This window comes from Takifugu rubripes, chromosome 7 (assembly GCF_901000725.2).
Source record: "Takifugu rubripes chromosome 7, fTakRub1.2, whole genome shotgun sequence".
Taxonomy (NCBI): Eukaryota; Metazoa; Chordata; class Actinopteri; order Tetraodontiformes; family Tetraodontidae; genus Takifugu; species Takifugu rubripes.
The window spans coordinates 12,584,221-12,599,111 of NC_042291.1; the positions used below are offsets into that span (position 1 = coordinate 12,584,221).

General features: G+C 46.9%; 1 protein-coding gene across 1 annotated transcript in view; it reads left to right on the forward strand.

Annotated features, from left to right (window-relative positions):
• Window positions 1–14,262, forward strand: part of nphs1 (NPHS1 adhesion molecule, nephrin) — a 34,722-nt gene extending 20,460 nt beyond the window's left edge. The window contains 21 exon segments of the mRNA XM_029838333.1: window positions 629–770; window positions 983–1,107; window positions 1,219–1,387; window positions 1,473–1,602; window positions 1,672–1,844; window positions 2,472–2,609; window positions 3,109–3,249; window positions 5,336–5,457; window positions 5,994–6,153; window positions 6,315–6,471; window positions 6,815–6,966; window positions 9,607–9,718; window positions 9,789–9,864; window positions 9,866–9,971; window positions 10,087–10,137; window positions 10,468–10,584; window positions 11,029–11,077; window positions 11,886–12,018; window positions 12,877–12,955; window positions 13,403–13,569; window positions 13,712–14,262. Coding sequence (XP_029694193.1) covers window positions 629–770; window positions 983–1,107; window positions 1,219–1,387; window positions 1,473–1,602; window positions 1,672–1,844; window positions 2,472–2,609; window positions 3,109–3,249; window positions 5,336–5,457; window positions 5,994–6,153; window positions 6,315–6,471; window positions 6,815–6,966; window positions 9,607–9,718; window positions 9,789–9,864; window positions 9,866–9,971; window positions 10,087–10,137; window positions 10,468–10,584; window positions 11,029–11,077; window positions 11,886–12,018; window positions 12,877–12,955; window positions 13,403–13,569; window positions 13,712–13,801 — 2,589 coding nt within the window. The 3' untranslated portion in view covers window positions 13,802–14,262.
• Window positions 14,263–14,891: the final 629 nt, after the last annotated feature.

Here is a 14,891-nt window from a genome sequence, read left to right on the forward strand (position 1 = left end):
CCCTGAGCAGACTCTGAGTAGCTCTGCAAATGAATAAGCAGCCGTTCCCAGAAAGAGTACTCGGCTGCTCTTCTTCTCTTTTGTGCGTGTTAATAAGATCAAAGTGAATAAAAGCTGACACAGAAGATGAGCATTATTAAACAAGCTCTTTATTCATCCGGCGGCGGCGTTTCCATTTGATCTTACACGCGACGCTCGGCCGTGCCTGCGCGTGCAAACTTTAATGCATCTGCAACAGGGTGGGGTTAATGAAGACTGAGGCTCCCGTCCGGTGTCTTTGTTTGTCTATTTGGCTGCGGCTTTAACAGTAATTACTGCAATAATAGCTTTAATAACCAGATGTGCTGCATAGGCATGGCCGCCATCAGGCAGGTGCAAAATGATACTTTGCTCAATTTGTGGCAGCATGCAAAGCAGGCCGGGCCGGGCGGGTGCGCTTGTTTATCTCAGCCCATGCACAACATCAGTTATTACAGCAGCTAATTTGCCATCTGTATTCACTGGGACGCAGCATTGTGGGTTGTTTTTGTCCCTTCCTCCCCCCCTTTTGGATTATAAGCATGACAGAATTAGAGACCAAAGCCGCCTGTCCGCTGCCTGAACCACCATGCGCGTTTTCCATCTGCAGGGGAGCCACGGCGGGATGACAACCATGTCCAACATGACCCACAGAGTCTCTCGGGAGGAGGACGGGCTGAAACTCACCTGCGAGGCCTTTAGCAAGGGCACGCACTTTTCCAAGAGCCAGAGCGACATGCTCACTGTCTATTGTGAGTGTCAAAGTATTGCACATCTGTTGGGTTAATGAAGTTTTCATTTCATTTTATTTTTCAAAAAAAAATCCTCAAGGCCAGATAGTTCATTAGTTATTACAACTTTGGATGTTAGCATGCCTGAGAAGGTCGCCAAGCTGTTGAAGTAAAGGAAAAGACAACAAAAAAGTCCCCTGAAATCAGACTTTTGATTCTCCCTTTTAAACCAGACCCCCCTCAAAAGATATGGCTGGAGGCTCCGCCTCCCGATGTCCCGCTGCACTCTGGGACCACAGTCCATCTCATCTGCTTCGCTACAGGAGGGAATCCTGCAGGGACTCTGACCTGGTATAAGGTAAATATCAGCTATAAATGTGTCTCTTCCAGCATTCACACACACACACACACACACACACACACACACACACACACACACACACGTCTGTGTCCTTCATTGCTCTTCCAGAATGGGATCGTCTTGTCCGGCGCTCTGAGACAAACTTCCTTTGATCGAGGAGTGGCCCGAGAACTGGTGGTGGTGCTTTCAGCCAGCGACAACATGGCCGTCTACCGCTGCAGTGCCAGAAACGAGGCGAAGAGCACCATCTCGGCCCAAATTAGACTCAAGGTCTATTGTGAGTCTGACGGAACTTCACGAAGGACGGCGTCAGGTTTGACATGAGCACATTCGCATCATCTTTTTAATCCGTGGCCGTGCAGTCGCAGCAATAGGTTTGAAGATCACTGCCAAACAGACGGAGGTGCGCCGAGGCCAGACGCTGACTCTGGAGTGCAGTTCCAGGACCAGCAACCCCAAGGCCAGCATCTTCTGGAGTTTAGGGACCCACAGGTTTGCCTTGCAAAGATGTTTTATTGTTGGGAATGATGCTGACTTCACCAGATGGGCTTTGTGTCCCAGGTTAGAGGGAGTGGAGCAGCCTGCCAACAGCGCCCCCTATGGTGGTGTGTCAGTGAGCAACACACTGGCTCTAAATGTGACTTCGTGGCACCACAACCAGAGGGTCATTTGCCAGGCCTACAGCCCCGTTCTGGAAGAGGGTGCCAACACTTTTTTTCAACTGGACGTGCTTTGTGAGTCAATGAGTGGATCTTTCCCTTCTTCCCTAGTTTGTTTTCCTGGATCCTCTTGGTGTGATCAAAAGCTGTGTTGTGCTCAAACCTTCCATAATAATAGTGAATGCTTTGCTGAGGTACTTTTCTACAGAAATGCCAGTCTTCCAAATGTGTGTGTGCGAGCGTGTGTGTTTACCGGTTTACTGGAGCCCTTTGTTGCGATTTGTAGGTCTGTTGAGCTCGGTGGCAGCGTGTCCTAATTGTGCATTTGCTTTGCTGCGTGGCCATGTTTGTCTTTGATGCCATTTCACAGACAGCAGCCAGCCGCTGCTTCAAAGCTCAGTGCTGTGCATGAGCATGAAGGAATGTCACTGCGCGTTTGTGCAAAGCTGCAGTTGGACAACAGCACTGTCACTCGTCATTTTAATGCCTGTCCCTCTCTCCTCCCTCATTTCTCCGCTTCCCCATCATCAGAGTTGTTAAGATCTGGAATTATTGGTGGGAATTAGACTTCTGACTGGTTTAACTCTCATTAGTGTCTCTCGCGGGTTTCATGTTTTGCATTTATTCCCAGCTACTTCCCCTCACTCTCCTGTGGCCATCTCGCTATGTTTGTGTGCTTTTTCTTTTCCCCCCCTGCGCCAGATCCACCAGAGTTTAGCCCAGAGCAGCCAACACACATCCAGGTGTTGGAGGATGACGTGGCAACCATCCCACTGCTGGTCTCAGCTAACCCAGAGGAGGTATCCTGCATTTGGCTGCATCACAGAGAGCTGGTCAGAGGTGAGCCGCGGCCGTGTGATGGCTCTATAAACCAGGTCCTATTTGAGCTGAGCCAGCACATAAGCACTCAGCGCTGCCATTCAGGGTCTGAATAAAACATGGCAGGTTAGCCAGCATGGGACCCTGCCAAATGTGATTCTCATTATGGCTCTAATGTATGCAGTCTAAATGAGGATTGCTGTCTGACTGAATACAGCGCAACATTTTTAAACCTGGCTACTCTTCCAGGCTCTCAGGCAGCAGCCCCGCCACAGAACAAGCATATCCTAAAGAGGGAAACACAAGCGCGGTGTTCTTAAACTGTGAATACAGAAGTACGCGAGGAGCCTCTCGTGCAAAGCCGTTGTTGACTTGATGGGCCAGTCGAGCCAGGCCGATCAATAATGCAGGATTAGATGTCACTTAGAGACCGCGGGCCAGAAGACATGGAGGATGCGTGCGCGATGAATACTTAATTCACCATCAGTGTTGCCATGTGTGTTTCCATGCGCACGTGAAGCGGGAGACCCGCGCTACCACTGGGCCCACGACCGCTCGCTGGAAATCCTAAACGTGACGAGGAAAAGTGCCGGCGTTTACACAGTCAAGTGCACCAACGAGGAGGGCGAAACTCAGACCACCATCAAGCTCAATGTTCAATGTAAGGCACCGCACACACTCGATCTCTCACACACACACACATGCGCACACGTGTTGTTGAATGCTGTTTCATCAGCATACAACAATCGGGATTTGTTTGTTTGTTATCACAGAAACAAGAATAAAACCCCTCATGGCACATCTGCAGGCGTCGTCGCACGTTTGCGGCGCCCTGTAACGGCAGCTGTAGCGGAATGTTGGCCTCAACCTTTCAGTTCCAGCTAATTTGTTCAAATAACTGCAGAAACAGTGACAGGTTTTACCTGAACAACACTTGTGGGAAGGAGCCTGATGGAGATCACTGGGGCTGATAAGCAAGCGGCAAATCAGCTTAGGTGCATGAACATGGGGTGAATCCCTAAAATAGCCTCACGTGCACACAAAGAAGGCAAGACAGTAGGAAATGTGATGTCACTAAATTGTATTGATAGGCTGTAATTATATAATCATTTTGTTTATGATTAAAATAGTTAACAATTCTGAGCATTTTTACTTAAACATAGTTTCTGTAATTGTGCTTTTCTTTTGTAATTTCATTATTTTAAAACTTGTTGACCTTCTATTCACTCTAATGTTGTTATACTTCAGTTAGAAATAAAGGGCGGGATGGTAATAAGACAATAATAGTGTTAGCCGTCCACCCAGACAATTCTGCCTGGTTCTGTTGCTCGTTTTAAGGATTATTCAGGACTGCCTGAGGAACAGGTGTCTGCGCGCGCGCGCGTGTGTGTGTGTGTGTGTGTGTGTGTGCATACGCCAAGATTTGCACCAAGATGAAATAAAAACTCAGGCTTCCTGCAAAAATCAAGCATATACAGAATAATTATGCTGCTCAGGTCAACCTCAAGAATGGAAGAGCAGAAATATTCACAATAAAACAAGTGAAGCTAAATCGCTCGTTTTCAGTGTTTGCATGTTACTTAGCGTGTATGTTTGTGTACATGGGTCAAATGTTCTCTTACAAGTTGCAACAAAGTAGAGCTGCAGCTGTAAATTTGGGTTGTGCTACAAAACAATTGGGTTGTTTTTTTTTGGTACATTTATACAAATTCTTTCAAAAACTACCATCACAGGCACCCTATGGGGGTAGAAGTTCATTCTCAGCAGGTGGCAGATCAGTCAGGTCATTCCTCTTTTAGCGAACTAGCAGAATGAATGCATTTTCTCCAACATACTATATCTTTTATGTATTAGATCTCCATTCGTTTTTCCTGATCCTGGCAATTGTGTCAGTGCTTCAACACATTCCGACACGCCCAGACAACATTTACTTTCAACTCTTGCGCAGCACTCACGCCCCATTAATTTGGTCTTCGTACAAGGCCACGTGCATCCGCTGCTGCCTGAGGCCCAGCCCGGAGCTCCAGGCCCTCTCGTCCGATACTGATGATTTAATAATGGAACCTTTGAAAATGTAGGTCTGTCTGTTTCACCAAAGCCCATGGTACGTGCCTAATGGATTCCGTTGTCCTGGTCTGACTGGGCTTGACAGTTATAGATATTCATTATGAATGGTGGATTGTAATAGCTTTTATGGGTGGCAGTGTAGCCCACTTAACAGTGTCGGTGTCAGTTAGCGGGACAGCGTGGCTGGATCCCATCAGCGTGTCTCTCTGGTTTCCCTCCTCTGCTCCTACAAGAGTGAACACAGGTTAAAACAAGCAGGCTCTAATGCTCGGGTTGTCGTAACCACAGTACACGGCACTCACGGGAAATATAAAATGCTTGTGAAGTTGTGGTGAATAAAATGAAACAAGGAAAACCACAGTTGAAGAAAAGATGATGTTACCATTCGATGAAATGTGGCAATAAGCTCTTAATGCGGGGCCACGTGGGTCACATGACTTAATGTCATTTGCATGCCGAGACGTTTCCTTTGCTTCATCGTATCAGGAGGAATTGCTGTAGAATCTGAAGCACGGAGGCCAGTTAAGACGGGGTTATGGGCAGGTTCAGAGGGAAACGAGTGTTAAAGTAATTGCAGCGATAAAGCATGGGGGTTTAATGGGTGGGCAAATCATTTGTCCCTTATTGGAATGTTAGCCTTTTGTCCTGCCTCAGCCCTCGTCTCGCTGTCTTTTTCTCAGATGCCCCCAGCGTCCGGCCACAGAAGGACCCCGTGTTGGTGAACCTGGGGGAAACTGCTGATCTGATATGCGTGGCAGACGCCAACCCGATTACATCAGGCATGTTCACGTGGGCCTTTCTGGTGAGCGCCGTGATGTGCACAAACACTAGCTGGCTTCCTCTCTGCGATGATGTCCATTCCTGTTGTTTATCACCGGCCTTTTAGCCTGCACAGGTGCACCATATTTCACCTGTAACCATCCTGCCACCCCCACCCTCTTCCTGCTGCACACTCGGCCCGAATCCAGAAAAAATAGCTTTCATTACCACAGCCTGACTAAAGGGCACATTCGTCAACGTGGCGTGGCCTCTGTGTCTACTGATGCCTCCTCAAGACTAACCCACCCTCTGGCACTACTGTGTGTCCCGCTTTCAACCTGCACAGCCCCTCCTTTTCCTCCTCCCCTGTGGCTTTTCAACTCTTGGCATTATCTTTCTCTGTCCCCAGAGCTCCACGCCCTTCCCACCCCCACCTTAAACCCCGGCGCTCTCTTGCTTAAATCTCCCTTGCAGTCTACCTGCCTCAAGCTCGGCCCTCACCCCCCCGAAAAAAGGGGTGGCGCGCTGAGGGATGGCTGCTGTCCGGTGCTCATTCTGCACCCGCTCTGTCTTCTGCAGGGAGAAACGGAGGTGGAGACAGAAGAAAACACTCAGGAAGATGAATCTGGCCTTCTGACCATCCACCATGTGACTCGCGCTCACGCTGGTCTTTACCAGTGCACGGCTGATAATGGTCTAGCTCCCCCAGCCTCTGCAGGCGTGCAGCTGGTGGTGCAGTGTGAGTTTCTGCATTTGTTTCCCACTTAACAGTGGACTGAATCATACATACCCACGCGTCCATGGTGACACACCCACGTTTCGGTAGCCGTCAGGAGCCCCAGACTCTATTTATTTAGGTGCTGTGTCCTGTTTGCTGAGTGTGTATCTCCTCCCGCGTAGTCCAACCAGAGCTGCAAAAAGGAGCCCAGTGGACGAAAGTAGCGAGCAGAGGTGATGGCACCAGTACGGCCGAGTTAACGTGTCAGGCAGAAGGCATTCCTCCTGTGGACTTCATCTGGGAAAAAAAGGGTTTACTCATGGACTTTGCAAACCCCAGGTCAGAATGCTGGCAGGCTTTCATGTCTAATTCTCTACACTGTATTATTATCACCAGTGCAGCTGTTTCTGTCAGGTGAATGCTCACAATTAGTTCTGCAATATGTTCTTAATCCAAGTGTTGCTATTTCCCCATCGCACCTGGACTGCGTGCCTCTCCGCCTTTGGTTTCCACTATGCAAATACCTGTTTAATACCTCTTTCAAGTGTGAAATTGGGTGATTTGGTGCGATCGTCAGGACAATCCCTGCTCCATGGTGTGTGTGTGTGTGCGTGTGCGTGTGCGTGTGTGTGTGTGTGTGTGTGTGTGTGTGTGTGTGTGTGTGTGTGTGTGTGTGTTGCAGGTATGAGGAGCAGACGGTGAGGCACGCTTCCATCCACACCAGCACAGTTCGGGTGGTAAATGTGAGCGCCACCCTGGACTACACCATCTTCACGTGCACTGCTCGTAACTCACTCGGGGAGGACAAGCTCGACATCCAGCTCGTCAGCACAAGTATTCTATTTTTTTGGTGTATTTTTGAGTTTCGTAAGTGTTCACCTGTGTACCTGACTGGATTTCACCCAAATGTGGGTTTGTAAAGATCTCAACCCCGCTTTGAAACATAGGCATAAAAATAATCATCAGCTTTTATGAGCTTTGTGCAAATGAATTATTCAGGAAAACGAGCAGGTATGTCAATGGTTCAGAAAAAAAAAAAAATTAAAAATAAATTTTCTCTTGCTCTCTCCCTTCCATGTGTGTAAAAAAAAAGCCTCTCGTCAATACAAACCCTCATTCTGATGCACCAAACCAATAGTTTATTAATAGATTGTTGCTATGGTTGCTTCATGGTTGATTGTCCCACTTGAAAAATCAAGACTAACATGCAATTACCATTTTCCGCCGGTGAGCTGAAAATATACATCCCAGCCAAACTGAAGAGTCTCATTAGAGCAGCAAAGTGTAGCAGTGATAAAATAACATAAATGGAAACATTAGATTTAATTATTTAAAAAAAAAAAACATGTCATGACTTGTAGAAGAGGCAGAGCTCTTTTTTCTTTTTATTATCGCCTAATTTAGTTATTAATAGAGATACGTTAAATTAATTTAGTTCGTAATTGCCTCGGCTTTGTGTAACGACGCACAAAGAAGATGGCAGCGGTTGGTTCTGCTGTGTTTTGTAGCTTGATAATGTTTATCAGTCTGTCGCAGCAGCACAACAACAGTTTGGGAGGGTCACAGCGTTGTTCTGATGCAGACTTCTGTTAGCTGGAGAGAGCTGTTGTTCCCAAGTGTCAGCCCTTTAAGAAACTTAGTCCATTGCTCCATCACTGCTTTATCACTCTTGCCCGCAGCACTACTCTGTTTCTCCCCCAGATAAGGCTGCGCTGATACAGTTAGCTCTCGCGGCGTGCCCGGTCCGCCTCCAGGCCGTACCCAAGCTCGACCGCCATTATCGGTGCAGTCGCGCTCTCAGCAATGGCTGTCAGACATTAGACACATTTAATGTTTGCTCCAAAGCCCATAAAACTCCGATCCAATAATGGGCTTGTTTTCCCCAGCCTTGTTTTTTTAGGCTTCCAAATATTCATAATTAATCCGACGCAGTGATAAGACATTTTATATGCTTCCTTATCATACAAGAGCCCAAGAGGGAGACTGGGCTTCTTTTTCTTTTCTTTTTTTCAAATTTTTTTGCATTTTAGCATGGCGCTTTTTGGATTTGTCGAGATCCAAATAAGGCTGACCCTTTTGCTCTGGAATCTTGTGAGTGGAGCTGATAGTGGGAATTATTTACTCTGCAAACTGCAGCCTGCAGCTACAGATGAGCAGAGAATCTCCATCTTATGTTGCCGCTCAACTACTATCTCTCCTTCTGCCCCCCCTCCATCACCCCTCTGAGTTTCCATGCTCCAAATGAAAATAATCCACTTTCCCTGCACCATCCTGACTGGAGCGGCGACTCGTGACAGACTGGAGGCCGGTTAGTCCCCTCTGATCTTTCTGTCCACGATGCTGATAATAGTCGAGAAGCTTCATCCTCCGTCACACTACTTGATCATTTTTCTTTTTTTCTTTTGTAAATGTGGAGAAATGTTGTTAACACGAGTTCATTTGCAGCGGGTGAATAATGGTAAACAAGGTTTTGCAAGGTAACATCTCCTGATGTCATTACCGGTAATTCCATTTAACTTTGGGGGCTTTTGGGGGCTTTGACTCTCCTTTGACAATTATTATTATTATCGTTAATTATTATTATTATCGTGACAGTTATATGACAGTTATTAATTACATCAACAGAAAATGCTAAATGTATATATATGAGATGAGATATAAGATTTATTTGGTGCTTTCTTGTAATTAGCAGTGTTAAAGAGTCAAAACTGAAAAAAACCAAGAGTTTCTCTAAGCAGAAAAATAAAAACACTTATTTATATTTTCTGTAAATGGATATGTGTAACCTACAGTATTTAATACCAACTCCTTGGAGCCGAAGGTTCTGAAAAAGCGTTTTAAACCCTTTTCCCTTTGACAGTTTCAAATGAAAGGAAGTCTTTTATAACAGGAATGATTTCACACAATATTAAGGGTGGTTTGGCTAATTGAAACTCATTATTAAGCATGAAAACCAGACTCCCTTGATGCATTTTAAAATATAATTAAGTATTTATATGAAGTTTTGAACCGTGGTCATATGAATTCTAACCATTATTGCAGTTATTTAAAGATGTGATGAACAGAAATTCTTTCAGATAAGCATTTTTTCCCCCGGTAAGGGACCGGGGAAAAAAATGGTGCATATTCTGAAGGTAATTGTGTTTTCAAGCAGAGTGGGACCAGAGGGTAACGACTGGGAGGGGGCACCTTGTCTTTCTACGGAGCTCTACACAATGTTTTAGTAATAACATTTTGTCTGTTTATAACCTCTTCAAAGCAGAACGGGGACCCATAAGGGCGGCGCAATCCTCAGCTGGCGGGCCTCATCTATTATTTCTGCAGCTACAGAATAATCACTTGACTCTCTCCGCTCTTTAACGCCCGGTGCATTTGTCAAGCACGTGTTCGGTCATGTTTGTCTTTTCTCTGTCAGTATGGTGCAGAATCAATAGTGCATTAACTCTGACCTCTCTGTCCTACCCCCGCCATCAGGTTACCCCGATCCTCCGTCTTCATTTCGTCAGGTCGACTTCACCTACAACTCGGTCACCCTGGAGTGGATCCCAGGATTCAACGGTGGCCTTCAGCAGAGATTTCGCATAAGGTGCGGCCCCTAGAGCGGACGCGGGTTCCAGCGTGGTGCAGTTGCACTTATTGCGCCCTTTGGTTGACAGATACCTATGGGATCGCTCTCCCGGTTTCCTGTACGCTGACGTGATACCTCCAGGGGCAGCGTCCTTCACTGTCACCTGGCCTACAGCCCGCCACCACGTACAACTTTTCCGTCAACGCGCTCAACACAGTGGGAGAGAGCGCGTACGCTGACGAGGGCGCAGTACTGACCATCACCACCGCGGGTCAGTCTGGAGTAACCACCTCGTCACGCTGAAAGCTCTCCAAATGACCTCAGAGTCAACACCATCAGAGTTATTAACCCCAACATGAAGTTCTCTGTTTTTAAAACCTCTGCAGAAAAGCCAAAAGCCAAAGAATCCCCAACAGATGTTGACTCAGTGGAACCGAGTAAGTCTTTAATCACAACCCCCTCACTAAACTCTTAAAGGCTGCTGGAAATTGCTGTTTGCAGAGCAGCCAGCATCATTTGGCTAAATCATGTTAATGTATGCACCTCCAAGGCTGTTAATGTTTGCTGTATGAGGGTAAGTGGTTGTCATGGTACCCACCCAGAACCCCACAGCACCACCACCACCACCACCTCTGCATTTACTCAATAAAGATGACACGCAGAGTGCCAGGCAGCTTTTTTCTTTAGGACATTTCCGCGTCGGCTCACTTTTACTTCAGAACATTCCTAATGCTGAGCACACTTTTCCGGTGTTTTTTATGAACAAGGGATCAGAAGACTGCCGACCTACTGGACGGTCATCCTGGCGGTGGTTTTGGGAGCCGCGCTGATGTTTAACATGTGGTTCTTTGCAGTCAGGTGGAAAAGGAGACGAGGCCGGACAGGTGGGGGCGGTCATCTTTGGTTTATGTTTGTTTGCTGAAAAGCAGCCTCTCATTTTAATGACTGAATCACAATGTCTGAGCCACCATGTTAGCTCAGCCTCTCCAGCTCTCCTTCTGTCTATCTAACCTGTCTCCTCCTCCCCCGCTCCTCCGCCTCTTTAAAGACTCTTCCTCTCGTGCTGTCACGCCACTGTGTTTTTGTCGAGTTTACCAGCTTCGTGTCCTCCTCTTTTTGGTTTCTGTCTCCTTCTATTTTGTTTTACTCCCCACTCTTGTTTATTTTTCATTTCTCTCCTTCCATTGCCCCCTGCGTCGCGCTTCGCTCTCTAGACCTCTTATTGCTCTGATCAATTTCACTTCTCGTGAGCAGGGTGATGCCTTTCTCCTTAAGTTCCAGCTTCCTAACACCAAACCTTTATCCTCCCATTCCCTGTTGCCCTGCAGGGACTCCGGGGGGCAGCACTTCAGACGGCGAGAAGATTGAGGAGAAGGGGTGAGTTAAGGCCCTGCAGAGGAAATAATAAAGAGACACACAACCAATCCACTCCGAGTCTGCTGACCGTGCTCCTACAACCACTGAGTGCGGGTGGGGTCGGCGGGGTGGGCGGGTGAAAGAGAAATCCTCTGGCACTATCCATTTATATTAGCGTTATTAAACTTTCACTGCAGTCAACAGTCCCACACACTGACGTATATGAAGATGGATGACATGTCTCCATTTAACACGCTAAAGTGCTGCCTTCTCGTATCGGCAATGTCAGGATAAAATGATTATCAGCTCAAACAGACAAACAAACAGCATGGCCGTGTTAGAAGCGAGATCAATCAGCTGGTTCAGCAATGAAGCCAAACGTAATTTCCCCCCCCCTGTTTAAATATTAACAGAAGATGACCCTCCTATTTCCACGACGATAGGTGCTTACAAGCCTTTTTGTTAGCTCCAAATCCCTCCGGTAATTCTCAGGTTATGTCGGGATGCTGACAGTTTATTTGACGGTCTGATGACAGCATTTGGCGTTCCTGCCCAGACATCAACCTTACTCAGTCTCAAGGGTGACTCAGCCGTCACACACGAGCCGTCTCCTTTTAATCAAGCACCCTGAGGTGCAAAGAGCATTGATGTTATTTCAGCAAAGCAAAATTCACCGTGTCAGTGTTCAGGACGCTGTCTGCTGGAAATGCGCATGTGCAGGTGTTATGAAGCATTATCTAATGTATCATTATCACGCTTTTTATTCATGTTTTTAACAGTTCGTGTGGATAAATCACTGGCGAACACTAAGATCCGACTATCCGTGCAGGTCCAGTCTCTCAGCTATCAGCAACTCCAACAAATATGAGAGCGGAGAGAAGATCAACGCCGCGGCCCAGCGGACGCTCCTTGTGGACTCTGGATCAGAGACAGACAGCAAAGTCTACGAGCGTCACGCGGCGGTGAGAGGGGGGGGGGTGAAGGCGAGCAATAGGTCGAGAAGAGGCAAACAGGTCCACTGGAAAAACAAACCTGCTGAGAGAATAACGATAGATAATGGGAGGAAGGAGGTTTGGCTGGCATCGAGAGCGAGGAAGAGAGATCAGCGATTGCGTGGAAAATGGATTAATAAACTAATGAAAACTTCAGCTGTGAGATGGAACAGAAATCAATACTTCACAATTAGCATTCAAAATACTCTTCAGTGGCGGGGAAATGGATATTCAGTGCCATGTAGTGGGCCAGTGAGGAGCAGAATCTTGAGGAAAACTGCTGAGCGAGTCAGAAAAAGATCACACGTTGGTTGACAATAAAAGCTCACGTCTCCACAGAGCCAGAATGAAGCTCTCTGGTAAACAGGAAATACACAATTGGTTCATATAAGCTGAAAAAAAATGCATCTTTGCTGCTGGGAGGTGCCTTTCACATAATGTGGGCTAACAGAAGCAAGCTGGTTTCTAGCACACCGAATACGACCACTCGCTGATGAAATAGAGCCCTGATTGAATGTGTTTACCTGGTAGCTCGAAATCTTAAAGTTCAAAATGTCTCAGCAGTGAAAACCTTTAAAGTTTAAAGGTAATTACCACATTTAGATCCATAAAAAAGGCCCCTGTTCCTGACGATGCTTCAGACCTCATTAACAGTTCCTAAGTGACTGTGCTTTCAGCTCCCCAGCACAGTTACCATTGTCCTGAAGAGGAGGTAGAAACTCTGATGGATGCAGCAGATATTCCGTCCTTCCTCATGTGTGGACATGAGGAATAGTCATTTATCTGAAGCTATGTGAGGTCAAAGGTCATCCTATATTATCTCTTCAGGAAGCCTCCGTGTACTACTACCCCACCAGAGACTACACGCTGCCTCTTGGTCCACACCCCCAGGAAATGCGCATGTTGGGTGAGCTTTGACGCACACGGGACAAAACATGGGCACAAACCTCGACGCTGTCTGAGCCAATGTTTTATAAATACGAAGTTCAGAACTCCAATCTCACACAAGATGGGAGCGTTGAAACCTTTAATGGAGCCAGATCTTTGTGTCTACAGAACACACACGAACACACACACACACACACACACACACACACACACAGACAATCATGTGTGTAACAGACGCTGCATAGATGAAGTTAAACTGATTTGAATGATGCTACCTCTGAACCCATCAGTATGCAGCTAGCATCATCAGCCTTTTGAGTCCTGCCCTTCAAATTGAAAGTTTTTTCTCTTTGCACACCAGTCCAGTCTCTGATATGTGAGATATTTGTTTTATTTATGCAGCATAAAAAAAGCTAAAGTGGTCAATCAATCACTCCCACACAAATGATACCCCTTTTTCGCTCAGATTTCACCCAGCCTCCTGTGGACTCGCACGGCCACGTGTACGAAGAGGTGGGAGACGAACACGTGTACCAGGACGTCCTGCCTTCCCTTCTGTCCCTCCCCCCGCCCTTGTTTAACCACACAATCCCAAATCAAAGGAGCGGTTGGAGACCATCAACACGCTCTCAGGTTGGTGCAAAGGAAAAGCTGCCAATTAAGAGCCCTCTGATTTGAGGCCTGTTTCACACTCATTGCTGCGGTTAAAAAGTAAAGTGTTGACAGTGCTGATGCTATCCTCCTGCAACTGAGGTGCAATCTCCTCTCCCAGCAGGTTACTGGCAGAGTGAGAGATCCCACTGATGTCGGACAACCGCAGAAAGATTCTGATCTTCCCTTTGAACTGCGCGGAGAGTTAGTGTAGAGACCAGAGCAGGAAGACAGCAGCGTTGTTTGGAAGACACTGAAGGTGCTCGTGTTAAGTGGGGAGAGGACGCTTTCATGTTCCATGTAAAATGGCATTTCCTGTCTAACTTAAACTTTTAATCATAAAGGAGAGGAAGAATGTGAAAAAAGCTAATTTATAAGCGCCCCCTCCCTCTGTGACCCTGTCACACCCCTTCTTCTGCCTTGACCTCGCTTTGTTCTTTGACCTTTTTTCCATGCCTGGCCCCCACCCCACCCTGCTGCCCGCCTTTGGCCTGTAGGTAAACATGAATCAGACAGACATGCTGTGACGGCGCTGGGTGAAGCAGAATGACTCGCGGTGCCGTTCATGCGGACAAGATCCCATTTAACTCATCAAGCGTCGTCAGGTTCCAAGAGACTGCGCACAAAGATAGTCAAGATGAGACCCCCTTCCCCTCAGAAAAACAAAATCGCTAACAGTTGATAATGCCATCAATTCTTTTCAAGGACGTTTGAGCTTTTTGGAGACTCATCATCCTTGTCAGTGATGGTGCGACATGACTGACAGCGGCGGCCCTCTCGTGTCTGATAGAAAGAGCTTCAGGCCTCACAGTTGGTACACAGAAATCCCCACAATGGGATCGCGCTGAGTAGTTTTTAGCATGGTTCTATCTTCAAGAGGTAAAGCTCTATCTGAGGCCAGACTCTAATCCTGTTTTCTCTGGGATTGAAGTTCTGCTCACAGCATCAGTCAGAGGAAAACCATGCAGGGAATTTGTCTTACTGAGGGTGGACAGGCAAAGAGAGATTGGAGCAGGAAGAGGGGGGTTATGCTAAGCTGCTTGGCCTACTGCGGCTGTACTGACGCAAGGAACTGTCCTCTAACTCATATTAATGTTTAAATTTCAGCTCAGAAACGTTGCTGGGTGGCCTGACACCTTAGCCTACATGCTAATTATGTTGAACCTCAGGACAGGATATGATGATGACACAAAATAGCCACACAGGCGAATCAGAAGTTCAAACGTTCGCTGGCTTAATTAGAAGTGTGGAAATTCACAAGGTCAGTTGGGGTTCCGCACACCGAGACCTAGGTTTATGACTAA